Source organism: Alternaria rosae, assembly GCF_020736505.1.
Source record: "Alternaria rosae strain MPI-PUGE-AT-0040 chromosome Unknown BKA58scaffold_13, whole genome shotgun sequence".
Lineage (NCBI taxonomy): Eukaryota > Fungi > Ascomycota > Dothideomycetes > Pleosporales > Pleosporaceae > Alternaria > Alternaria rosae.
This window is the reverse complement of record NW_025763582.1, coordinates 273,163-296,540: the sequence shown is the minus strand read 5'-3', so window position 1 is coordinate 296,540 and position 23,378 is coordinate 273,163. Positions and strand designations below refer to the sequence as shown.

Genomic DNA, 23,378 nt, shown 5'->3' with positions numbered 1-23,378 from the left:
TGCCAGCCACAGCGGGGATTGCTGGGGTTTCCGGTATTGGCTTCGATCGTGGGGGCATCGCCATGACCGTTGAAATTGAGTGGATTGAAGTGAGTGGAGGTTGAATGTATAATGCGCTGCTGTACGGGTCATTATGTACAACGAAGGAAGAAAGGTCAGCGTCTGTGCACCAGTGCCGTTAGTACTGCCAGGCATTGTTTCACCTTGCTTACATGAAGTGAAGTTCTTTTCTCACGACTATAGCTGGAGGTGGGACAGCAATCGACTACCTGGTATCGGTGAAAGTCCATCTGCCTGGAGAAATCGCACTCGTACCAGGCGGGCAGTAATCCGGTGACCCACCGCCTTCCGAATCAGTGTAGTCGCGCTATTAGATTGCACGCACGACATTCTAGCCTTCCCTACGCATCCGAAATCTGGAAATTTATAGCAATCCGCATATCCCACACTCAACAACAGATCTCACAACAACTCACAGGCATCAGGCCAATGGTCCGGATTCCGACCAAGCCCACAACGCTGGAGCCAGCCGATATAAAAGCGTGCAGAGCCGTCGAAAGCCTCGGCAGGCAGAGTATAGCGCGAATAGTCAAAGCCGTCTCGTATTGGGATGCCGTATCCTCGGAAGATGGCACGGCGATGTGTGCTCCAGGGTGTGTACTTTCGTATGTACTCTTGAGGATCCATCGTAGTATCTGTGCTCTCGATCTCAATAACTTGACCGAGATCATTGATCCAGATGTTGACGCAAAGATTGCGGTTGGCATCCGGGTGCTTGCGGGTGAACTCGGTTAGAGCTATTAGGACGTACCAACGTAATTCGTTGAAAGTTATTGAAGTATTCAGTGGAGCTTCGCCCTGGCCTCGCATCGCAGATATGGTAAGCCTTCCTTTTTTGCTTCCTACAGTAGAAGTGATATGAAGGAAATCGAGTATATTAATACGGAGACTCTCGAGAATGGTCGCTGCTTCGACTTCAAGCAAACAGTCCAAGTGTTGAAGGGTATATTGTTCCCTGCCGCGCCAAGGAAACTGTGCCGATCTGGCAATACACCAAAATTTCTCCAGTTTGCAAAATCTCTCAAAGTTGGTACGTTTGTCCTTGGAAGCCGTTTTGATTACACACTTGCTGGTTAACTGGAATTGACTGGGGCTCTCCAGTCTAAGTTTTCGACACACAGAAGCCAGAACCGAGCTTCCGTCCGCACATGTCCTCTTGTCCAGGTCGAAGGTTATAGTCTTTTGATAAGAGAGTGGAGATCCGCACTGTGTGACGTGCTTGATTATCTCGCTTCTGATATTTCGTGGCAGTTTCAGTATGTTGTCCAATTTGAGGAGAGGAATAAGAGTTATTGCGTTGCCGTTTTCGGAAACGCGGAAATACTGCTTATGATTCCAGTCTGAGAACGAGCGACCAAAGAAGATACATCCTGTTCTGCCATCTCTCTCAACAAGAGTTTCGTGTACTGCATCGCCGTATTTGAGAAAGCCGAGAGGATCCTGGACTAGAAGTCGGAGTACGTTGTTCAGACGAGAGAGGTCAAGGCCGGAATTAGCTAGAGTGGTTGATAAGCAACCTGGATGGTTGAATGGAGTACCAAACACAGTCTCTACGTCGATAGCGTTGTTGGAAGGCTTGTGGAGCTCTTTCACCAAGTCTTTGAACCCGATAGTGGTGGCTAGATCGAGGTATGAATCCTGGATATCACGAGAGATATGATCGTCTTGACACGTGGGGGAACATGTTCCCACCATATCGATCGTCAAGTTCTTTAGCAATCCGGATTGGGAACAAAGTGCGCTCAAGAAGATTGTTGCGTCTTGTAAAAGTGTGACAACCTGGAATCTAGATGAACAGCGTCCTGATGCAATGGTCCAGGTATTACTTTCAGAAACGTAGTGACGGCTTCGTGATAGACCCGTCGACATATTGAGAGTAATGCCTTGCCTCCGAAAAATTGTGCACGTATGCTTTGTATACCCTCGATATAGCAACCGTCCCTTTGGAAGGATACATGATCGTCACCCATGTTCTTTAGTCTTATACTCGTCGAAGATGTCAATTCTGCGGCGGGCGGCGGATACCAAAGCCCGAAATTATAGCTGTGCAGTTGATGCACCTGACTGTCTACGACTATGGACCGGGGGCATCGTGGATCCAGTTGGCTACAAAAAAGATTAGGCAGATTGAGTCAGCTGCGAGCTGGTGTTTAGGATCCCAGATGCAGTATGTTCGACAGGTGAAGGTTGATGTCGCCAACGGATGCTCTCAGGGTACCTGTCTTAAGCATTCGTTATGGCATCAGAGCATCAACATTGCTCCCATCGTAAAGGCAATGTGGTCACCTTTAGCTACGAAAGCTCACTTCGAATTTGTATGCTCGAACGCGTCGTCTGACGATGGCGACGGCCAGTCGTACTTCGACATCAACACCGCGAACACAGTACTCGAGTACCTTTGCGCAGATACCGACGGCTTCAAAAAGTACTCCCGGCAGGTTGTTGCTGTGATAACTTCGCCATTCATGTCAGCTCCGGAGCGCAAGCCGAAGGGTGCTGGGTACGTCGTGCTTGGTCGTAACGGTAGTCATCGGGACGCGCGACAATATTTCCTGCTTCACCCTGGGATGGAGAACGGCAAACTTCGCGCCACAATGCGATCGCTAGCACCCCACCTACACGGATTGCCTCCCAGTATACGGTACCGTATTTATCGATACTTTCTGGTTTTCAAGAAGGCTGCCTCTGTGAATTTGCCCCTTGTCAATCGATCAAATAAGGGAATTCTATATGGATATCTTTTATATCAAAGGTTCCTTCGACGCCGGAAGATTATTGGGGTAACGTGTGATTGATAAGACGACTTTAGCTGGACAAGTACCAGCACTCGGTAAATTGTACTGTTCCATTGTGGACATCCATCGCGGAGAGTCGGGAAGGAACGATGAGCATGGTAGAGGCAGCAGCATCAAGCGATGAACATGGTCTTCTTGATACGAACGCGTTATAAGACAACTGCAGAGAACAGAGTGTATTGCTGCGAGTATCTTCAAGTGATGAATTGTGATGCGCTCGCAGCATGTTGTTGAAGCGGTTGGTATTGTCGTGTGGTGTGGATGAGTGAAGAGACGCGTCGAACGCGTCGGTCAGCATACCCCGCCATGATCGGGGCGGCGAGTCCGAGCGATGACATCGTGCGGACATCTGGAGCTAACCCCCACCCCAACTCTACTCCAACACTCCAACGAGACCTCCAACATCGCATTGTATATACTTTGACTCTAAGGTGCTCTGGATTATCTCTCTTGCAGTCTCACCAATTCCCCACACAAGCACCAAACATGGCGTCCCTCCTCAAAAAGTCCCTAAAGCTCGCGCTCATCCAACTCGCCTCAGGCGCCGATAAGAGCGCGAACCTCACTTCAGCGCGTCAAAAGGTGCTCGATGCCTCAAAAGCCGGCGCAAAACTCGTAGTCTTGCCCGAGTGCTTCAATTCGCCCTACGGAACAAAGTACTTCGACAAGTACGCCGAGACGCTCCTCCCATCCCCACCATCGGAGTCGCAATCGCAGACGTTCCACGCATTGAGCAAATTGGCGAAAGAGGCGGGGGTATATCTTGTTGGAGGAAGCATACCGGAGAGGGATGATAAGGATACGAAGAAGCTGTACAATACAAGTTTGACATTTGCGCCTAGTGGAGAGCTACTTGCTACTCATCGCAAGGTGCATTTATTCGACATTGATATTCCCGGCAAGATCAAGTTCAAAGAGAGCGAGGTCCTGTCGCCAGGCAATAAGATCACTCTAGTCGACCTGCCCGAATACGGAAAGATCGCGATAGCAATCTGCTACGACATACGGTTTCCCGAGCTTGCAATGATCGCGGCGAGGAAGGGCGCGTTTCTGCTATTATACCCTGGCGCATTCAATCTTACGACTGGCGCGTTACATTGGGAGTTGCTGGCGAGGGCTAGGGCGACGGATAATCAGGTCTACGTTGGACTGTGTAGTCCGGCAAGAGATATGGAGGCCGAATACAACGCGTGGGGACACAGCATGATCGTTGACCCTAACGCGGCAGTGTTAGAGCAGCTGGACGAGAAGGAGGGCGTTCTCATCCGCGAATTGGAGGCGGGCAAGATTGAGGAGACCAGGAAGGGAGTGCCACTGTATGGACAAAGGCGATTTGACGTATATCCTGACGTCAGCGAGGGTGGTCGCTTCAAGGAATAGATAGAACAATGATATCGAAGACGAATGTATGCGGAAAACATGTTTACCTGAACTGTACTTTGGTATACGCTATGAGCGGATTCAAGTGAAAAAGTAGAGTTTCATATGCTGCGTCGTTGTGGGCAGGGGCGCCGAACAGGGCCTGAAACACGCGCAAAGATGGGGGAGGTAGCACCAAAGCAAGGCTTGTCACGGGCGGGTTGGGGGCACTTGCCTGGCGCACTCTGCCCAGCGGATGGGCGCCCTCGCTCTAATAGGCGGCCTACGCCACGCAAGTTGCACAACACGCTGCAAGAGAGATATGCACTGCGCAGTAGAGATAGAATGCGCGCTGAAATTATATACAGACTTCTGATAGGTAGTAGATGCTTAGGAAAGACTGCGCATAGCTTCAGCGTGCAGTTTATCTGGGTGCATCTTGGAAACGCGCCTTTTGTACAGGCTGCACGCGCGAAAAGTAAGCCTAGATTTAAATTTTGGGGGCATTAATCTACTGGTGCCCCCCAGAATGGGCTGGTGACTGCCCAAAAATCAGGGTACGTTCGCTTGTGTTTGGGCACCTGGTCGACTGTCACTTAAGGGACCAATCCCCCCGACCCCCCGAAATTTCAGCGCTCCTCCGCCCTTCCCGCGCCCTCCCTCTTCTACCTCCCGCCCGTCAACGCGTCTTCAACCTCTTCCCATACCACGCCGCCCAACATGGTCCCCAAGAAGAAGCCTGCCACTGGCGAACTGCTGATCTCTGTTGCAGAATTCAATCGGACTAGAGACCACGTACGTACCCAAATTCCCTTTTGTAGTCTCCAATCGCAATTGCGACACGCGCGCCTACCTATATCGTCGCGTCGCATCGCAAACCCACGCGGTCAGCGCGCATTATCGCGCCACCATCACGTCGCCATATTGATGCGTCTGTGTAACATTAATCGCGTGATCTACGCGACCCGGTACATGGCGATTTCACAAAGCAAAAACTTACAATTACGCGCAGGTTCTGGGCTCTCTCCACAGCCTCCAGAATGGTCTCGTCAATGTACAACACCAGATCACCGTTCTCATGGATCACTACAACAAGCACTGCGCATCAGTCCTCGGCATCGAAAAAGAAGACTTCTCAACCGAAAACGATGCTATCACATCCACCATCAAGACCGCCGCGAATGTTGTAGAGAGTGGCCAAAAGCTCATGGACAACGTAGCTGGAGACGTCGGCGTGCCTGCTGAGAAAGCAATTGACGCTGTCAAGAGCAAGAAGCGCAAGCGCGAGAAGAAGGAAAAGGACCCTAATGCGCCCAAGAAACCCCTCACTGCTGCCTTCCTCTACCACCAACACGCGCGTCCCATCGTCAAGGCGGATCTGGAGGCAGCGCTCGCTCCCGGTGGCACACTCGCTCCAAGCGCCGTCCAGACTGAGGTCAACAGGCGATGGGCTGAACTTTCCGACGCGGAGAAGGAGGTAAGCACACAATCGCAAAACCCGGCAATCGGCGTCCTACTAACCCAATCGTAGGAATGGAAGGCATCCTACCGCAACTCCATGGAAGAGTGGAAAGTCCAAATGGCCGAGTACGTCAAGCAGAAGGGCATCAAGGACGCCGAAATCGAAGAAGATGACGCGTCCGAGGAAGGCGAGCCAGAAATCGAAGCTGAAGTCGAAGCCGGCGCCGCCGACACAGACGCCTCTTCTGAAGACGAAGACGAAGCACCCGCCAAAGCGCCCTCTCCCCCCGCAAAGACACCACGCAAGCGCCAGAAGACCACCCCCGCTGTAAACGGCAACTCAATCCCCGTCTCCATCGCGCCCGCCACAGCTCCCACACCCGTGCCCCTGCCCACCTCGCGCTCCGCAACCCAAGTCACTGCCTCAACCTCCACCGCCGTCGCCGAAACCCCCGCAAAGAAAGACAAGAAGAAGAAGGAAAAGTCCGCGCCTCAGCCCATTGCTCCCGCCCCTGCATCTTCTCACGACGAACCCACTCCTCCAGAGGAGACCGGTGCGGCGAAGAAGAAAGCCAAATCCGGTCGTAGCACGCGCAACACCGAGACGGAAGGCGACAAGGAGAACGCGGCACAGGCTGCGGCGCAGGAGAAGGAGAAGGCGGATAAGGCCGGTAAGGAGAAGAAGAGGGATCGGAGTAAGAGGAAGAGTGAGGTTGCTTCGTCCTAGAACGACGGCTTTTTTCTTGCATTCTTTTTAGTTCGCGTATACCGCCCGAGAGCTTTACTGTCGATCGGCCGGATTAGACAGCGGGATGTGTCTTTGTATATCTACATTCACTCGTCGCTGTCGCTGGTGTCTTTCTTATCACGGCGAATGGGGCGCGAATGGATGTTTTATTGCTTTGTTCGAGAAGAGTACCGAGATGGGTGCAGTAAGCTCCTGCTACACTACATGCAAAATGTGCCCTCTGGGCGAGATTATTCGCGGAAGGGTTTCAATGGACTACTAGCACTGTCTACTTCATACCTTTCATGGGAGGTAAGAATGGAGTGTACATGTGTGTATCATGGAGATGCGCGAATATTACTAGTTCTTTTATTTTGTTGTTTCATGGCTTTTGACGTGAGTGTGTGTGCGGATGTGACGAGGTCAATGTGTTGAGTATAAGTGGCACAAGTTTAGAGCCGTGGTATCTCGTACGGGTATTCATCAGAGACCTATACTACAGCCAACCCCAAGGTTCTCCTGTACCGAACCCAGCCCGCTGTACAGCACCCATAGTTCCTGTACAAGCCAGTCTTCTATCCCAATCCAACGCCTCCTATGTGGATATCAACTCTTAGCCCTCCATAGCATCAGCAAACACCTCATCCTCGCTACTCTCCCCCATATCCGTGTTCATATCCATCATCCTCTCATCCACACTATCCAACCCCGTTCCCAATCTCACCTTCCCACCCGCACTTTCAACCCTCTTCCCCTTCCCCTCTCCACCACCCATCTTTTCCCCTCCCCCCTCAACCCCCCTGCCCAATCCCCCTTCAATCACGCCCTCTACACCCTCACTCCCCAAAACCCCCCTCATAACACTCATCCCATACTGCATCCTCTTCTCCTTGACATCCTTAAGATACTCCAACGTAAGTCTGCGGACGTGGGACGCACGAAGTCAGCAAATATCTTTCATGAAAATCGTACAGTAGTTACTCACCTCGCACACTCCTCCTTCGCCTTCTTCTTCCCATAAATATTCCTTACCTCACCAATTGGTCCCTCATGCGGTCCTGCGCCCTTGAAGAAACAGCATACAGTGTGGAAGGTGGGGTCGGAGGGGTGAGGTGTGTAGGACCATTCGGGTGTGGGGAGTGCGAGGGTTACGGCGAGGGAGGCGACGCGGGAGGCGTAGGAGGGGGTGCCTGAGGGTGCGGGGGTTGTGCTGGTTGCTTGGATGGGGGATGTAGACGATGAGCCGTCTGGTGTTGATATTGAGACTATCTCAGGATCGGTAGGTTGAGCTTTCTTCTTCTTCTTGATGCCGCCGACGGCAGTGTCGTCGTCGGGCCATGTACCCAGGGCTTTGAAGTGCTCGACAGCGTGGCGGGCGGCGTCTTGCCTCGCGGCTTTTTTGGACGAGAAGAGGTTTTCTATGGAGCCGAATTGCTGGCCTTCGCCTTCGCCTTCGATGGTGATGAGGCAGGAGAAGCGTTGACCGGATTGGTAGTCTGTGTATGTTGGTTGGGGGGAGTCGGTTGCGCGCTGGAATTCTGTTGTGTGTGTTAGTTGGATGAGAACTTCCATGTATCTTTGAGCAATGGGTACGTGGGCCTTGCGGTATCACACATAGAGGAGAAGAAAGAACGTACCAAGCAACTTCCCAACAAAATTCTCATCAGGTCCCTTCTCCTCTTTAACCGGCTGGACGACCTGCTCCTCAGAGTTGTCCTGCTTTTTCTTCTTTCCCTTCCCACCTTTCTTCACTCTACCCTCCTTCTCTAATTCTTCCAAGACAGCCAACGCCTTCTGACTCAAAGCCTCCTTGGCTTCTTGCTTACTATTGAACTTCCTCTCTTCATCGAACTCCAATCCCTGCAGTTCCTCCGCATCATCCAGACCAGGAAAGCTGACAGAAACAGTCCATCCCGTCTCACCGCTCCCTCCGTAAGTGAAGAGTGGTTGTGGGATGCCGAGGGCTTGGTACTTTTCATGTAGGAGGATGGTGTGGCGGGATGAGCGCGCACCTACTGCTACGGGTGTGAGGGGAGTGGGGTTTTGCTTCGTGGGTTTAGGCTTCTTGGAGGGAGGAGGTGCGGGTTGTTTGGTTTCCTTGACGAGTTTCTGAGCTTCATGAGCGTCCCTATTCTGATTCAAGAAATCATCAATGCTGATGACGCCGTCAAGCGGTGTACTCTTATCCATCGTTTCTGCGTGCGCACCCCCGAGAGAAGTGGGTAGAGGGGTGTGTGTATCGACTTCCATCTTGCGTTTCTCAGCCTTGTTGGTGGAGCCTGTTTGCTCGTATTTCGTATCCGAGCTGCGAGGAGCAGGGATTGGTTTTCTTGAACTGCTAGCAGTCGGACTTGAAGACAGAAGAGATGATGAAGAGGAAGAAGAAAGTGGAGGCACAATTAAGTATCTCTTCAAATCTTCCCCGGCCATGCTTATGGTAAAGTCGCGACGAGTAGCGTGCCGAGCGCTTGCTGTGTCGTCGCTTGAATGTGGAGCTCGACGCTGTTTGCCCCACTCAATGCGGGCAAGCAGGCGTGATCGCGCGACAGCGCGTTTGTCGAGTTGACGCGCCTTGGGTATCTTGCAGGACCTTGGGCTGAAAAGACGCTGGTAAGCATGTGGTGTAACGATAGCATTAGGTGAACACATCTGTTATCGTGGCTGAGTGCAGCAAAGGATCATGCACATAGACTGACCTCTAGGGTTCTCGAGGCGCGCAGCTTCTCTTGCGGGTGTATTAATGGAGCCCGCCTACATACCACAAGTCCTTACAGATCGTTATGCGGGATCGGATGTAGCGTCGTTGGGCTCCCCGAGGATCAAAGCTTTTACATATGCATATCTTGTCTATCTTAGGTATGTATGCAGGTTAATCGGATGTGCAGCGTAAGGAACGCCCTATCGACCATTTAATGCCTGGCCGGGAGTCCTACGCTATTGCCTTTGCTAGCGTGTAGATTTGAGCGGCTCGGGTGTGTCTGTAAGATGCATGCGTCAGTGGGTGGGCCATGTTTCATATATCTTCGCGGTGTCAAAGGGATCGGAAACCCAAAGGGCTGTTGTACGTGCCAGAAATGAGCGTTTTTCGATCAGTGCGTCGAGACATGCCGTACGAGATAGGTACCTAATCACGCCGTTGCCAGACCTCTATACACTTTCGATAACCTACCAAATCTTAATCTAAATGATACATATATAGCCAACATAAAGTCATTTCGTCGTAAACACCAATAAGGAGGGCGAGCGAGGTCTAGTAACCTCTTCCCCTTTGGTCTCTCTCAACTAGATCCGGCACACCGTAGTCTGGACCGTGTATTTGGTCTTCCATGTGCTCTATTCGATGGACGGCACCACTACCCGTGTCGTCTTGGAATGTGCTTTGGAGTCCCTGCAAACCCCAGAACGCATGATTCACATTGTGAAAGACACCTGCCACTGAATCCTGTCTTTGACCGACTTGTTGATATGGATCGTGGCCATGGGCAATTCCGTAATTTGGTGCTACCTGAGCACGACCATCATGGTTGAGGCAAGAGCGATACTGTTCTGCCGCATTCTCGAGGTGCGAAACGAGATGTGCGTCCTGCCAGTTGGGTTTGGCCGAATAGCAAGCTAGATTGGTGGAATGGTGCAGATCGTTGTTTGCGTCCACTGGAAATAGCTGTCCATGTTCGCCAACAGCAAGCCCCATGGTTGCGAGCTCATCGTGTTCTAGTCCAGCGAACGCATGCAATCTCTCGAGTCCGGTGTTTTGGCTCAAGACTCCTCCATATACCAGGGGGTTGCTAACAGGTTCGAAGTCGCCTCCGATAGCTATGTGCTCGCCGTTGAAGTTGAAGTCGTTGCCTTGTGTGTTCGGCGATGCCATGCCTGAAGTACGTGATGGTGCAAAGCTTTCCCCGGAGAGCTCAGTCGTAGTAGTGGCCACAGATGTATTGAGGTGGTCTGAATCTGGTTGCATTGATTCAAGAACATCGACAGAAAGAGGTGCTTGTAAGTACGCATTGTGAGGCGCGGTCTCGTATGAGTGGTGGCTTATGTGTGTCTGTGCCAAGTCCAGTGGTAGTTGCGTAGTCTGATAATAAGGCGTCGCGTCCGTGTGTGTGGGCGTTGGTATAGCCAGTGTACGCTCGTGATCGATATCTGTGTCTTCCGAATCTTCAGTCTTGAATGTCGCCTCGAAACAACATCTTTCTCGTGCAGCTGACTGGCCATTAGCGAACCTCACGGAACGCCACTCAATGTTGCCCACTTCTGCAGAGTCGTTCGTCTGCTGGAACCTCCAAAGAACTTTAGTGAGACGTCGAACCTCGCCTGTGTTAGCAACAATGCCATATATATCCTGTATTGCTATCACGCGTTGAAGCGATTCTTTGACACTTTCCCCGTTTCTGTGCATCAGGTTCGACTTCTTCCTCGCATGCCTCACCGACGGCTGAGTCATAAACTGGACGCATAGGACACCCTGAGAGCCTTGAGGGTCTCGCCGATACTCGCAAGTGGTTCGCGTTTCTTTCCGTTCATGCCTCGCGTGGTCAAATTGGGGATCAACGGCATTGCCGCCGCTGTTGTAGAATCGCGTCATGCATTCCACATAGGCGTATCTAGAAAGATCGAAACGCGAGTGAAGATCGAAAACGATGGTTAGGTCGGCATCTGGTGGCAACTCTGTCATCAAGTCTGTAGACGCGGTTCCGACCAACACCTTTCGGCCATTCTCCATCCAATCCTCGGTCTTGGATCGGAGGAAGTCGAACTCGTGGTATTGATGGCGCCAAGAGGCAAGATCTACCACATCCGAGCTGTCGAGCCTGCTATGCGATTGTGTTTGAGCCAAATAGTGCATAGATTGATGATCATCCTCATAGATTATCTTGAAGCCCGTGACTGCGAATGACGAAGACACCGCATCGAAGTCCGGGCCGGAACCCAGGGCGAGGTCGGATTGTGGGTCGCCACAATGCGGCAAAATGTGCGGTGAGGAGGTACTGGACTCTGATTTGGTAACAGACTCTGTGCGCTGCGCATGTTGGCGGCCATGCAGCTGTGACGAATAGGATGCTCGAGCGGATGTATTCGTAGATCGGCGCTTAGAAACGTCCTTTGGTGTGGCCATATAGAGTAGAACTGTCGTGCAGGTTAGTCTCATTTTGGTAGTCCCTAGCGGAACCCTCCCGATCACACCAGGAATAGCAACCGCAAAGCCACCGCCACTACCTTCTAGAAGAATCCTGGAAGATAGGAATGCTCTGACGACATGAAGTTAGATCGACGCATGCGGGACCGCCGCCCGGATGTTATGGGCGAATGAGAAGAGGCTGATGCCGATCGTTACACGATGTACGAAAAGGGCACTCACCAGCAGGAACACCTATGAGCTTGTCCTTGAGGACCTGAAGATGGCTGGAAACCTGTTTGCGATCGCGTCTGATACCGGTGTCTCTGTAAATAGAATCCTGGATCAGCTCATTCCGCCCTCGCTGTGTACCTTCGAGCATGTATTTCTTTCGACCCATTGGCGGCCATCGAATGAGTGCTGTGGAATATTTGTCAGATGTTGGGCTGGGATTTTGAAGTTGCGTATTGATAGATTGGTGGTAGAACAAAAGTGAAAAACGCAGGTAGTGAGACAAGCGCACGGCGACATGCGGTGTGATGAAAATGAAGACCTACCTGTCCAGAAGGCGTGCTCTAAGAAGTCAGGCCAGACAGTCTTGTCCTTCTCTTGCTGTAGTCCCTGTGCCTTTCTGTTTTCCTGTTCTTTTCTCTCTGCGGCGTCTCGCGCGACGACTTCGGCCGGTGTGAGAGCTGGTTGCTTTTCACGATATCTCTGGTACTTTTCCAATCGCTGAAGTAGTTTGTATAGTCGCCCGAGCTCGCATCTGATCTGCTTCTCTGACCTCCCGACGCCGAAGCCTGCCAATCCGATGTGTTGTGCGTGTACATTGCCAGTGTAATAGGTTCCTGTGGCGACGCTCCGCTGTGCGTGAGAGCTGTCCGAGGGGCTGAGACTGCTTCTTTGTCCCACTTCTGGCGAGGCTGTACTGATATGAGTATTGTGAGACTGCGCAACGTAACGTTCCGGGAGGACAGCTCGATGTTGTGGCGATTCATCGACCGGAGTACCTTCCAAGAGGGGAATGTCCGTCGACAGCCTGCACAAGGGCTGGGGTGATTGGACCTGCATAGCGGGCTATGGCATGTAAACTTTAGGATATGAAACGAACGGTGATGATCATGAATGAGAGGTGAAGTACGAAGCAATGAATGTTAAGCAGTTGAAGCAACGAGCGTGGTGAACGATGTCAAGAATATAGCTGGGTATGCGGCGAGGTTTGCAGGTGATTGCATTGATAAAGTATGGTCCAGATGACGGGCCCTAGGCAGAAGGACTACATGGTAGGCATGTAGGCAAAAGCACCGACCGTAGGGTGCAATACGACTTCCGCTAGCCGGAAATTGATAGAAGGGCCAGTCATCGAAGTGACAATCCAGTACCACAAAACTAAGATTGGAGTGCTTCGTGCCTTTATCATGGCCTACAAACAGTCGAAGTCCGCCTTTTGGCCATTGATCACATCTCTCGTGAATCCTTTTGCTGCTGAATGGTAAATGTAGCGTGATTAGCAGAGTGATCAAGGGCATGGGGTCAACTGTCATCTGTTCGACAGTCACCTGATTGGCCATAGGCGAAGAAAGTCATCACGGACTGCTCAAAGCAATGATAGAAGTCAGTGTCCGCAAACAACAAACTACGTCAAGTCTGCATGATCGACAAACGTCTCGTTCGTGGCTTCCTGACTCCCTTTGGAGTAGCCTGAAACGCCGTGTGGTGGCCGTGCCCATTGATGCAATCCACTGGTGATATACCCTGTCGAAGCTTAGAAAACGATGCTCTAGATATAGCGTCGTGCAGCAGGTCAAAGCACCCCTACTACTTCCTACGGACCGCGGCAAAGGGCGGCCTAGCTTGTGTGGCCGGGGAGCAAGGGATGGCGTCAAGGTCTGACAGTGTCGCGCGCGCAACTCCTATCAAAATAATCTTGCGCTCAGTCGTCTAGATCATCGGTGCCTGCAACGTTAAACTTCTTGCGACCACCTTCTGTAAGGCGTTGCAAGGCGACCTTGTTGGCCTGTGCTCCCACCTTCTGTTGCATCTTCTCCAGCTCCTTCTCTGGATCATCAGACTCCGTCTCAGCGAATGCAAGGACCAAGCGACGGCCCAACAAATGTGTGTTCTTTAATGCATTCATAGCGTTGACAGCATCGCGTTTGGTAGTGAACTCTGCGAAACCGAAACCTCGTGAAGAAGCATCGAACTTCTTGGGCACTCGTACGGATCGGAGCTGGCCGTAAGGAGTGAAAAGAGCACGAACATCCTTTTTGCTGGCTTCGAACGGCAAGTTCTTGATGAGAATCTTCGTGCTTGCCGCCTTCTTTGCTGCATCCTCGTTGCGGCGTTCTTCGGCGGCATCGGCGCCCTTGTGGGAAGCTTTAATGAGCAGCTTGTGACCTTCGAGGTCATGTCCATCCATGGCTCGCAAAGCTGCAGTGGCAGTTTCGGGACTGTTGAACTCGACGAAACCAAAGCCCATGGACAGCACGCCTCGTTTGGGGTCGGTCTTGGTCTTGACCGTGGCACTACGGAAACCTGCCAGAGGTTTGAACGCCTCCGTGAGACGCTCAGTTGTGGTGGAGAAGTTCAAGTTGCGCACGTATAAAGTGGCGGTGTTTGTTGCCTCGGGCTCAGGGTCGTCGACGAGCAGGTCAGTTGCAGAAAGCTTCACGCCAGGCTGTGAGGACTGCAAAGGCTGGGCGGGGGGCGTGGTCTGTACAAAGTTGGTTGCTACACCTTCCTTGAACAGATCCTTGGGGGCCTTTTCAAGGTACAGAATTGAGTCTTTCATCTTCCGATACGACAGCGACATGAAGGCAGTCTTTGCTTCTGCGACGTTGGAGAACTCGACAATGGCTGTCATACCTGTCGGTGGCATCAGGAACTTGGTCACCTTGCCGTGTTCCTCGAACAATTTTCGAAGCTCATCGGCCGTCACAGTGTGGGGTACGTTCTTAACGAGAATCGCAAGATCCCCTTTCGCGCTGCGTTGAAAGGCCTCTAGGTCGACGCCATGCTGCGCAAAGTACGACTTGGTCTCTTGGATGATGTGCGTCTCGGCATGCGCTTGCCTGACTGCAGCGTCTGACGAAGTGGGGTCGAGCAGCTCACCCTTGCTAATGCCCATGCGACTCGCGATAGTGGACATGACTGCATCAGCATTAAGGTAGAGCGAGTTCCAGTTGAACGTGGCCTTGACTGCCTGTTGTTTCCTTCTGATCTCCTTCTGTTTTTTTAGAGGCAGCTTGGAGATCTCGTAGTCATCGAGCTTGGTATCTTTCTTCGCTTTCGCGGAGATGATGTGAAGAAGGCGTCCCTGAAAGATGGTGTTGTCGTTGTCAAGGTATGCTTCTACGGCTTCGTTTGGGTTCTCGAATTGTACAAAGGCGAAACCTTTGCCCTTGCCATCTGCCTTCTTCAACGGCACATGTACCTGTAGTAGTCAGCGACTGTCCGTACAAAACGTCCGTATGTGAGTATGGAATGGTTGCCGCTATCAGATAAGAAAGACATCTACTAAAATACTTTCCAAGGTAACCTCAGGTGCCGAAGCATCAGTTGTCCCTATCTTGATGTTCATCATTGCATGGGCGGGTAGTGAAAGAGATGTATCATGACTTACTTCCTCGAGAGCTCCATGCTTGGAGAACTGTTCCCTGATCTCATCTTCTGTCACCTCGTAGTGCAGATTTCTGAGGTATAGTCGACCAGTCTCGCGGATCTTGTCCTCCTCGTCAGGGGCAGCAGCGGTGTCAGTCTCCTCTTCCGCGGAAGCTTGTGGCTTTGACTGTGCCTCGACAGCAACCGGCGAAGGCTCAGCAAGTGCGCGTGGCTGGACAGCTCGTGTTTGCGCGACAGCGACAGGAGCCGTACTGGCTGATGGCATTTCGTCGTCTTCCACGAGCTCCAGAACCCTGTTTGTTCTTGACCGCAGCCAGTCCTCATCCGTGACAGGTCCTTGTTCGACGGCTGGCGCTCCTTGTACGTCTTCCATCGCGTCACCACCTTCTACAGCTTCTGCTTGAGTTGCTACTGCGCTTGATTCCATGGGCATCGGCTGTGGGACTGCTAGGGCTGGCGCGTTCGCAGGCTCTTCAGCAATCTTTGGCTTCTTTGAGATGACTTGATATTCGTCGTCGCTCTCGTCCTCTGGTACAGCAACCTCCGGTACGACCTCTTCCGCGACTGCGACAGGTGCTTCGTTGAGCTGCGTATCGCCATTGGCCCAGATACTGGTCTTGGAGGGCGGCTGATAGACCTCTAGGAACTCCTTCAGCTTCGGGTCCTGCTCGGCTTCTTCTCGCTTTCGCTTGAGATCGTTCTCTTGCCGTTGCGGTCGGTACTCGTCGCTTACTGGGGCGCTCTTCTCGAGTTTCTGCTGTCGCCGCGACTTTGGCAGTTCCTTGTCGGCGATCTGCGCATGTTAGCCCCGCTTGTCGCCATCTAGTCGCAAAGTACGTACAGGTCGCGCAATTTCTGCGTAGATCTTGGTGAGCTTAATGAATGTCTTGTTGAAGTACTTGACAGCCTTTGCAGCATCTTCGGGCGTCTTGTAGCCAACGTAGCCGATGCGGCGGTGGTTGAAGAACTTTACGTCAGTGATGGGAAACTTGGCAAAGTGTTTCCGCACGTCATCTTCGGTGAAGTGAGAGGGTAAATTCCTCACGAAGATGCGTGACGACTCCATGCTGTAAGAGCTTTGCCTGCTCGGGTTGTGGTGTCGTGAGAGGAGCAGTGGATGTCAGTGTCGCGTTTAGAAGAAAAAAGTGAACGACGCATGGGCCGGTAATCCACTAGCGCGCATTAGGCTCACAGGGAAAGGCCCGAGCGCAGACCGCCGCGAGCGCTTGCTCAAACATCATGACAAGGCCCTGGACATAGCCTCACTCAACCACACGCATTATAAGAGCTCGCCTACTTTGAAGAGAGCAACACCAAATCACTCAACCTTTGATATACATACAGATCAACACCATGGCCAGCGACAAGTCAGAGGCCCACAAGCAGGATGGTAAGACCTTTATTTATGTCGACGCGTCTACCAAAGCACAAGCTAATGCAGTATGCAGCTCAAATCAAGTCCGCAGATATGGTACGGGATAGCTAGGTTGCTGCTTCTGGAATCATACTGACATGTGTGACAGAGCGACGAGATGCAACAAGAGGCCATTGAAGTCGGTAAGTCAACTACCTCCAACATGCGGCTGACGGGAAACGCTGACATTGTGTAGCACAGACGGCTATGGAGCAGTTCACTATCGAGAAGGTGGGTCTTCATTATCCGCTCAGGCCGAGACCATCTTAGGACCGTACTGACCCTCGACCCGTAGGACATTGCCCAGTACATCAAGAAAGAGGTATGATCATGCCTTCGAGAGCTACTGGAAGCGCGCGCTAATTCCTCTGCAGTTTGACAGCCGGAAGGGCGCCACATGGCACTGCATTGTCGGCCGCAACTTTGGAAGTTTTGTCACGCATGGTAAGCTGAACTATTGTACTAGGACCTTTCATACAATGATGACTGACTGGACTGCAGAGACGAAACATTTCATCTACTTCTACCTCGGCCACTGTGCTATCTTGCTCTTCAAGACGCAGTAGACGAATGCGACTGGACCAAGGCGCCCGTGACCTCTGAAAGTCTCATCCATCTTCTCTGCTCGGGTCTTTTCTTGTGGAGCCAGCATTAGGTCTCTTTCCAGATTGGGAGACGCTACCTCGCTCTCTTCAACGGAGGTCTATGGGTTCTGCGGTTCACCGGTGTTGACATGCGAAGGATAATGAAGGGCTTGTACTATCCTACTCTTAATGACTGTCACGAGTCTCTTTCCCACAAGAGTGGCTCTAGAGGCTACTGCTCGATACCATAATGAAGAGTTGATGCTCAAACCCCATCAGCTATCTGTGATGTACTTTCGCGATTCTAATCAAGTGACCATCATCCGCTGCGAATCACGATGCAGGCGCAGCAGTCCTCTTCAGACAGGAGCTAGCCGTCGATCAACTCCTCGGCCACATCTAACCCTGGAGGTCAACACCTGAACGACATGCCAACAATCTCAACCTTGAATTCTTGGACCATTTCAAATGCAATAATGACCGCACCAGAGAAACAACACATGTGGGGTGCGTATGTGGATATGTACATGTAATAGCTGCTGCGGACTTAGCCGCTAGCCGCCAGGCCAAGTGTGGCTGAGACGCATCGATGATGACGCAGCTTCCTCGGCGCCAATGGTCTTCTATCAGCAACCAGAAACCCGCGCCTCTCATCGCAACACATCTCAGACGACTCTTCTTCCTTCCAGACAAACTTCGCAACACTATAAAACCTAAATACCACGCGGTATCGCATCCACGAGCATTACACACGAACAGCACACCACGATCGAACGCGTAGTATCCGTACCACTTGTCGCACGCGCATCGTTCCACTCGCCCAATCGCGACGAGATACCCGCCCCCGAATAGGGAAATTCAAGTATCACAACAAGTACTGCGCTATACGCGCATATAACCCGCGATCATGTTCTTCTTCTTTACTTGCGGAACACACAGTACGTCTGCCACTATCTACCACACACCCTTCCTTCCTATCCCATCCCATACCGCCCCCCATCCCCTTCTGCCACCATACATATACTAAGACTCCCTCTAGCATTCACATCCCCCCTCAAAGGCGCCGAGCACCTGACCCTGCGCTGCCAGAACTGCGGCAATCCCACGGGCAAAGTGATGAAGCGCTGGGAGTGGTTTACCTTCTGCTTCATCCCCGTTATCCCATTCAGCCTCAAGCCGTATAAGGAAGTCGGGTGCCACATCTGCCATTTCTTCCAGGACATCAAGCATCATCCGGACCCTGAGCTGCAGCAGTTTGGCGGTGGTACAAAGGCGCAGGGCGGTGCTATGCCGATGAATGGTTATGGTGGGCAGGGACCGCCACATGGTGGTGCGCCGGGTTATGGGCCGCCGCCGCAGGGAGTGCCGCAGTATAAATAGCTGAGGTGAATGAGAAGGTGTATTGGAGTTGAGGGGTGTGTGGTGTGGCGCACTGGGGTGATACCACTGGGGCATGGAGAGGAGCGGTTGATGTCCAGCCCGCCCTGTCTTTGGCGTTGTTTTGTACTTTGAATTTGGCGTTTGGGGATCCGCATGATACTGATACCACCCTATTCCTTGACATTGCTATTAGTCGAATACGTCACACCTGATGGACAAAGAATCATTTGGTGTCAATCCATGTTTTCATAGAGTCACTTGCCATTCTGGTTTCTATGAAAGACGCGACCTATCTCACCTCGCCTTAAGACAGACCTACTGTCTTTCGCGTAAGTTGAGACGATTGTTGATGCACAAGAAGACTACATAAGGTGTCTTTCCAAGCATCTGTTCATGTGACTAGACAATGTGCAAATCCTCCACGTTACCCAGCGGAAGACTGGACAATTCAAGACCCTTACGTGTCTCGAGTTCCATGTAACCAATCCGCTTGTACGTACCAGCTGCCTTGTTTATGTTCTGCAAAATCAACATGGCAAAGAGATATCTCTGACCTGCTTGGAATACGCCCACGGGCAGGGTTTTGACCTGCCCAATAGGCGTGACCGGCCTGTTGCTGTCCGGATGTACCGATTCCGGTGGATGATCGAGGTAAATTCTGCGCGGACACTTCCTCCAAGCGCGATGATCTGGGTACTTGATGGCTTCGTTCGGTGCAGCAAAGGGCTGGTACGTGCCTTCCACATCCGCGAGCAAACAGCGACATCGCAGGGTAATCTTTGCGGATAGAAGCTCCCCATATTCGTCTCCTCCTCTTACAGGGGTGATTTCTTTTCCGACATAAATCGGCAAAGGTGTAGAGTGTGGAACCCATTTTTGCCACACGACTCGCCCAACGACAGACCCCCATGACCATGACGGTGCACGCCATGCCGTTGGTTTAGATGATTTGTCCTTGTGGTCAGAATACCACAATAGGTCGTACATGATACTGCTCTCCCATAATCCAGCCATGTATGCCGACCTCTTCATCGCAGAAAACTCTTTGCTGACTCCTTGCAAAGCTGGGAAGCAGTCCGTTTCGTATGACAAGTCCGAATTGGTGTATTCAGTGACAACACCATGCCACAGAGCCGTGCACTCCTCCGGGTTAGCGTGATGTATCGTGTTGAGGTATTTGGGGCTGCGGAAACTTCCGAAAGGCACTTTTCCCGAGTCCGACCAGAACGAGCACTCGCATTTGTTCTCTGTCCTACATGCCCAAAACATCTCTTCGGCCGTAAAGTGTATCACTCTGCGTGAAAGTAGGCATTCTTGTAGCGTCCAGCCACGGCGCAGTAGTGGATACTCGCTATATCTCCATGCATAATGGTTTATGCTGGGTCGAACGCAAACGTCCAACATGGAGCCGTTCATGGCTGGATACGAAGTCTTGCTGATAGGTCGTTCTGGGTGTTTGCGGAAACAGCCTTGCGATGGAACATTTGCGTCGGTGGCAGCAATGGTAAACTCGGCACCGGAATATATCTGCGCCATTCTGCTACCTTCCTTTTGCCAGTCCCCGCGACTGTCTTGTATGATACAAAGACTGTCGATCCACATATACTTGTATCCCAATCGGTAGGCAAAGGAGATAGCATCCTGGAAGGTTTGAGGAAGTTTCTCCGAAGGGATTCTTCGCTTGTGTTCGGTCAAGGTGGCCGTCGTAGTCGTCCTAATTGTCTCTTTTCCCCAGCAGTGGCTGAGACAAACATAGGGCTTGACTTCGCCGCGGGTCTCGTACAGCTTGATGTTCTTTGGATCTTGGATCAGAACGACGCGGGTTGGCAGGCTCGATTTAGCACCCTTGCACAACTCATGACCGTGATCGCATTCTCGCAACCACGAGGAGACTCGTTGGATAGCTTCATCAGAACCGGAGTCTGAAACGGCTTCGTGGGAAAGACGTTGGATTCGCCACGGATTGTCGTGACCTGGAAACATTAGTTTATGAAAGATACCATAGCCGTCGCAGACTTACCCTGTGGATCAAACACCTCCCATGACGCATCTGGGTAGCATTCCAAGACAAGTCGTGACTGTTCCACTCTCCATGATACCCTTTGATTCAGGCCGAGCTCGAATGGTCGGCTGGAGCTTTTGGAAACCAAGGCACATTGGTGTACAATCCCACAAAGTATCAAGCAGCCGGCACATCCCTTGTCAGCAGACGTTATCAGAACGCCAACAGTGACTGCGCCCGAAATAGTAGGCCACTCATTGTAGTAGCATACTTTGCATTTCTTCGCCTTCGCATATGCGGAGCTGACTCGTTTGGCACGATCACTACTGAGTAGACCCGACACAAAGGTACGCATGCCTTTCGCAGGAAGAGTCTTCGAATTGTCATCTCCAGCCCACTAAGATGGCGATTTCCACCTGAGTATCTCTGCCATTGCGAGCCTGTTGGGAAAATGCGAGTTTGCCTGGGAACTCTGGAACTGCAGCGGAGTGTATTCTTGGGGCAGATGAAGCGTTAATCGAGAATGAAAAAGAGGGCCGCGGGCGCGATCAGTACGAAGGATTCAAAGAGATGAAATATAAAACTGGACTGAAGCGCGATCGATTGCGATTGCTATGTCTGGAGGTGAAGGAAGTTTGAAGCCACGGCGCACGATCGGGAGGTTTGATGTTTCAGTGGCCCGTGCGCCTTCTCTCTCCCGCGAGGGGTCGCGGCAGCAGCTGCCCTGCAGCACATTCGAGGCAACTCCGTTGCTCTAGTGTAGAAACATGTCGGCAGAGTCGAAACATAGGGACCTCCGACTCCAAAAACGTACTCGGCCCCGTTTCGCGACCGCTGGCACCGCACCGGCAGTCTCGAGTATGCGGATGGCGGAACCCCGTTGGGCGGGGACCCGAAGCCAAACGTCGCAGAAGGGAACGCAAATAGAAGGCTAGAATATAGAACACGACAGATATAAAGACGAAGGTAACGATGGGAGGAGACATAATTGCAATACCATACTATAACAGCAATACTTTTACCTACCAGAACCACCATAAACAAAAACCATCATGTTTGAGAAGAACGAATTGAAGCCGACGTTCGATGGTTGGTCCTCTATGCGATCTCTTGCGAGCATGACTAACAAGCTTAGACGTTATGGGTTGCCAGTCGGCGTGCTATGAGTGGGCAGACAGCTACGATAGCAAGGTCGGTCAACGCGCAGCCCTGGTTGATGATAATCACTCACACATGACAGGATTGGGTCCGTCTTAGCAAATGCATCGCCCCAACACTGAAGATCGACTACCGGTCTTTCCTCGACAAGATCTGGGAAGCCATGCCCGCAGACGAGTTCGTTGCCATGGCCTCGGACCCCGCCGTACTAGGCAACCCTCTCCTCAAGACACAGCACTTCATCGGCGGCACGCGGTGGGAGAAGACTGCGGAGGACGAAATTACCGGGTACCACCAGCTCCGTGTGCCTCACCAAAGGTACACCGATGAGTCCCGCACCAAGGTTGCCGTCAAGGGCCATGCCCACAGCTTCAACACGCACTGGTACAAGAAGATCGACGGCGAGTGGAAGTTTGCTGGATTGAACCCGGATATCAGATGGTTCGAGTACGACTTCGACAAGGTGTTCGCCGAGGGCCGTGAGCAGCTGGGCGAGGCCAAGGCTGCTGCTGGCATCCCAGAGAAGCTCACTGGCCAGGCATTGTAGGATAGGATAGGGATCTGCTTACTAAGATACCACTACGAATGATAGAAGACATTATTTGACATTCCTCAATCTGGTGTGCGTTGTCCTGACTATGTTTAATAACGGATTCACAGCTCCGTAAGAGCACAACGGTCGTGATACGTTTCTGTCGAGCTGGTTGGATGAAGACCACAGCGGCCGGCCGTCTAGCTGCAGGCGGTGGGACCACTGAGAGAGGATGGAGGGGTCCATGGCGGTACAGGTGTGTGATTCGACCGGCGCAAAACTGCGCGGCTTGTGTACAGAGTCCAGCGATGCGGCGCGAGCATGGGTGAGATATCGATTGGAAAGGCTGCAGACTGCAGAGGCTCTCGGTGAGGCACCGCCCCGCACATTGCGAAAGCCCGGTGACGACTTCTGGCTGCAAGTCATCTACGCAGCCAGGGTGGGTCGCCTATTAATAACGCAGAGCAGATCGCACGCAGCCGGCACCGTTCTTCATCTGGTCGATGCCAGCGTGGCAGCCGTGTTGAGCCTCTGTAGCGAGATGCGATGGGCCACTCGCAATGGAGCCGCTTCATCCTTGGGTCGCGCAATCCTTGTATCGATCGAAAGCTTAAACCTGCACTGGTCTACGCCATCCGCGTCCCCAGGTTCGCGCAGTCATCGCTACCAAAACCAAGCGAAGTAAATCCTAGCGGATTCTCGGCGCCGTACATCATCTGCAGTTCTTCGCTCTTCTACCGACCCCGCCCACCGACCGACCTTCCTCCCACACTGCCCAACACTCGCCGTCGTCGATCGTCTTTCCTCTCCGATTTCTTCGCGTTTGTGGTGTTTGGATCTCATCTGCTTCTCCAGTTCGCCGGTGTCCTTGAGATTTTTCGGTACGTTATATCTCTTGAGCAATTTTCATCTCGTCTTGGCGGGCCGCCCACTGCACAATTTCGTGCACCGGGGCATGGGAGCAGCGGATTGCACAATCAATTCGGCCACCGCCCGTCTGCTACGCCATGTGCGTCCATCGCCTACTGACGTCGTCGCCTGCACGGACTTGGTCGCGCGGCCTGCAGCAGCTCTGCCACCAGCCTGAGCCAGCGTCGCGCATCCCGACGCGCTCTCACTGCCGTGGGTGTTGCGAGCACCTGTCGTGACATGGGCCTCGTGCGCCCGCC

General features: G+C 52.3%; 10 protein-coding genes across 10 annotated transcripts; 5 read left to right on the top strand and 5 right to left on the bottom strand.

Moving 5' to 3' along the window:
• Nucleotides 1–328: 328 nt before the first annotated feature.
• BKA58DRAFT_62829 (uncharacterized protein) lies at nt 329–2,021 on the bottom strand. Its single transcript, XM_046175644.1, has one exon. It carries the CDS (start codon nt 1,927–1,929, stop codon nt 463–465), a length of 1,467 nt encoding a protein of 488 aa, XP_046020229.1. The 5' UTR covers nt 1,930–2,021; the 3' UTR covers nt 329–462.
• Nucleotides 2,022–3,225: 1,204 nt separating this feature from the next.
• On the top strand, nt 3,226–4,409 carry BKA58DRAFT_394483 (nitrilase family protein-like protein). Its single transcript, XM_046171202.1, has one exon. It carries the CDS (start codon nt 3,342–3,344, stop codon nt 4,233–4,235), a length of 894 nt encoding a protein of 297 aa, XP_046020228.1. The 5' UTR covers nt 3,226–3,341; the 3' UTR covers nt 4,236–4,409.
• A 439-nt stretch (nt 4,410–4,848) lies between these two features.
• On the top strand, nt 4,849–6,774 carry BKA58DRAFT_394480 (uncharacterized protein). Its single transcript, XM_046171201.1, has 3 exons — nt 4,849–5,009; nt 5,227–5,691; nt 5,746–6,774. The coding sequence occupies exons 1-3, from the start codon at nt 4,935–4,937 to the stop codon at nt 6,400–6,402; spliced, it is 1,197 nt and encodes a 398-aa protein (XP_046020227.1). The 5' UTR covers nt 4,849–4,934; the 3' UTR covers nt 6,403–6,774.
• A 55-nt stretch (nt 6,775–6,829) lies between these two features.
• BKA58DRAFT_450200 (uncharacterized protein) lies at nt 6,830–9,051 on the bottom strand (the record flags this gene model as incomplete). Its single annotated transcript, XM_046174344.1, has 3 exons — nt 6,830–7,322; nt 7,388–7,940; nt 8,040–9,051. The coding sequence occupies 3 exons, from the start codon at nt 9,049–9,051 to the stop codon at nt 7,016–7,018; spliced, it is 1,872 nt and encodes a 623-aa protein (XP_046020226.1). The 3' UTR covers nt 6,830–7,015.
• Nucleotides 9,052–9,652: 601 nt separating this feature from the next.
• On the bottom strand, nt 9,653–12,589 carry BKA58DRAFT_325651 (TEA/ATTS domain family-domain-containing protein; the record flags this gene model as incomplete). Its single annotated transcript, XM_046168024.1, has 3 exons — nt 9,653–11,529; nt 11,762–11,938; nt 12,076–12,589. 3 exons carry the CDS (start codon nt 12,587–12,589, stop codon nt 9,653–9,655), a joined length of 2,568 nt encoding a protein of 855 aa, XP_046020225.1.
• Nucleotides 12,590–13,451: 862 nt separating this feature from the next.
• Nucleotides 13,452–16,205, bottom strand: BKA58DRAFT_406319 (uncharacterized protein; the record flags this gene model as incomplete). Its single annotated transcript, XM_046171946.1, has 3 exons — nt 13,452–14,951; nt 15,141–15,932; nt 15,981–16,205. 3 exons carry the CDS (start codon nt 16,203–16,205, stop codon nt 13,452–13,454), a joined length of 2,517 nt encoding a protein of 838 aa, XP_046020224.1.
• Nucleotides 16,206–16,492: 287 nt separating this feature from the next.
• Nucleotides 16,493–17,119, top strand: BKA58DRAFT_444713 (dynein light chain type 1; the record flags this gene model as incomplete). The annotated part of the gene is made up of 7 exons (XM_046174092.1): nt 16,493–16,529; nt 16,588–16,610; nt 16,663–16,696; nt 16,750–16,784; nt 16,849–16,875; nt 16,928–16,997; nt 17,055–17,119. The coding sequence occupies 7 exons, from the start codon at nt 16,493–16,495 to the stop codon at nt 17,117–17,119; spliced, it is 291 nt and encodes a 96-aa protein (XP_046020223.1).
• A 567-nt stretch (nt 17,120–17,686) lies between these two features.
• On the top strand, nt 17,687–18,761 carry BKA58DRAFT_473580 (uncharacterized protein). The gene is made up of 2 exons (XM_046175319.1): nt 17,687–18,075; nt 18,177–18,761. The coding sequence occupies exons 1-2, from the start codon at nt 18,045–18,047 to the stop codon at nt 18,515–18,517; spliced, it is 372 nt and encodes a 123-aa protein (XP_046020222.1). The 5' UTR covers nt 17,687–18,044; the 3' UTR covers nt 18,518–18,761.
• A 155-nt stretch (nt 18,762–18,916) lies between these two features.
• On the bottom strand, nt 18,917–20,874 carry BKA58DRAFT_406318 (heterokaryon incompatibility protein-domain-containing protein; the record flags this gene model as incomplete). The annotated part of the gene is made up of 2 exons (XM_046171945.1): nt 18,917–20,490; nt 20,538–20,874. 2 exons carry the CDS (start codon nt 20,872–20,874, stop codon nt 18,917–18,919), a joined length of 1,911 nt encoding a protein of 636 aa, XP_046020221.1.
• Nucleotides 20,875–21,514: 640 nt separating this feature from the next.
• Nucleotides 21,515–22,285, top strand: BKA58DRAFT_394467 (scytalone dehydratase). The gene is made up of 3 exons (XM_046171200.1): nt 21,515–21,608; nt 21,655–21,710; nt 21,760–22,285. Exons 1-3 carry the CDS (start codon nt 21,572–21,574, stop codon nt 22,222–22,224), a joined length of 558 nt encoding a protein of 185 aa, XP_046020220.1. The 5' UTR covers nt 21,515–21,571; the 3' UTR covers nt 22,225–22,285.
• The last annotated feature ends 1,093 nt before the right edge of the window (nt 22,286–23,378 follow it).

Bases quoted from the DNA above. Each gene is read 5' to 3' on its own strand.
- BKA58DRAFT_62829 (XM_046175644.1), bottom strand. From the start codon at position 1,929: ATGTCGACGGGTCTATCACGAAGCCGTCACTACGTTTCTGAAAGTAAT.
- BKA58DRAFT_394483 (XM_046171202.1), top strand. From the start codon at position 3,342: ATGGCGTCCCTCCTCAAAAAGTCCCTAAAGCTCGCGCTCATCCAACTC.
- BKA58DRAFT_394480 (XM_046171201.1), top strand. From the start codon at position 4,935: ATGGTCCCCAAGAAGAAGCCTGCCACTGGCGAACTGCTGATCTCTGTT. The intron at 5,010-5,226 runs GTACGTACCCAA...AATTACGCGCAG, and splicing joins TCAATCGGACTAGAGACCAC to GTTCTGGGCTCTCTCCACAG. The intron at 5,692-5,745 runs GTAAGCACACAA...ACCCAATCGTAG, and splicing joins TTTCCGACGCGGAGAAGGAG to GAATGGAAGGCATCCTACCG.
- BKA58DRAFT_473580 (XM_046175319.1), top strand. From the start codon at position 18,045: ATGTTCTTCTTCTTTACTTGCGGAACACACA. The intron at 18,076-18,176 runs GTACGTCTGCCA...GACTCCCTCTAG, and splicing joins CTTTACTTGCGGAACACACA to CATTCACATCCCCCCTCAAA.
- BKA58DRAFT_394467 (XM_046171200.1), top strand. From the start codon at position 21,572: ATGTTTGAGAAGAACGAATTGAAGCCGACGTTCGATG. The intron at 21,609-21,654 runs GTTGGTCCTCTA...TAACAAGCTTAG, and splicing joins ATTGAAGCCGACGTTCGATG to ACGTTATGGGTTGCCAGTCG. The intron at 21,711-21,759 runs GTCGGTCAACGC...CACACATGACAG, and splicing joins CAGACAGCTACGATAGCAAG to GATTGGGTCCGTCTTAGCAA.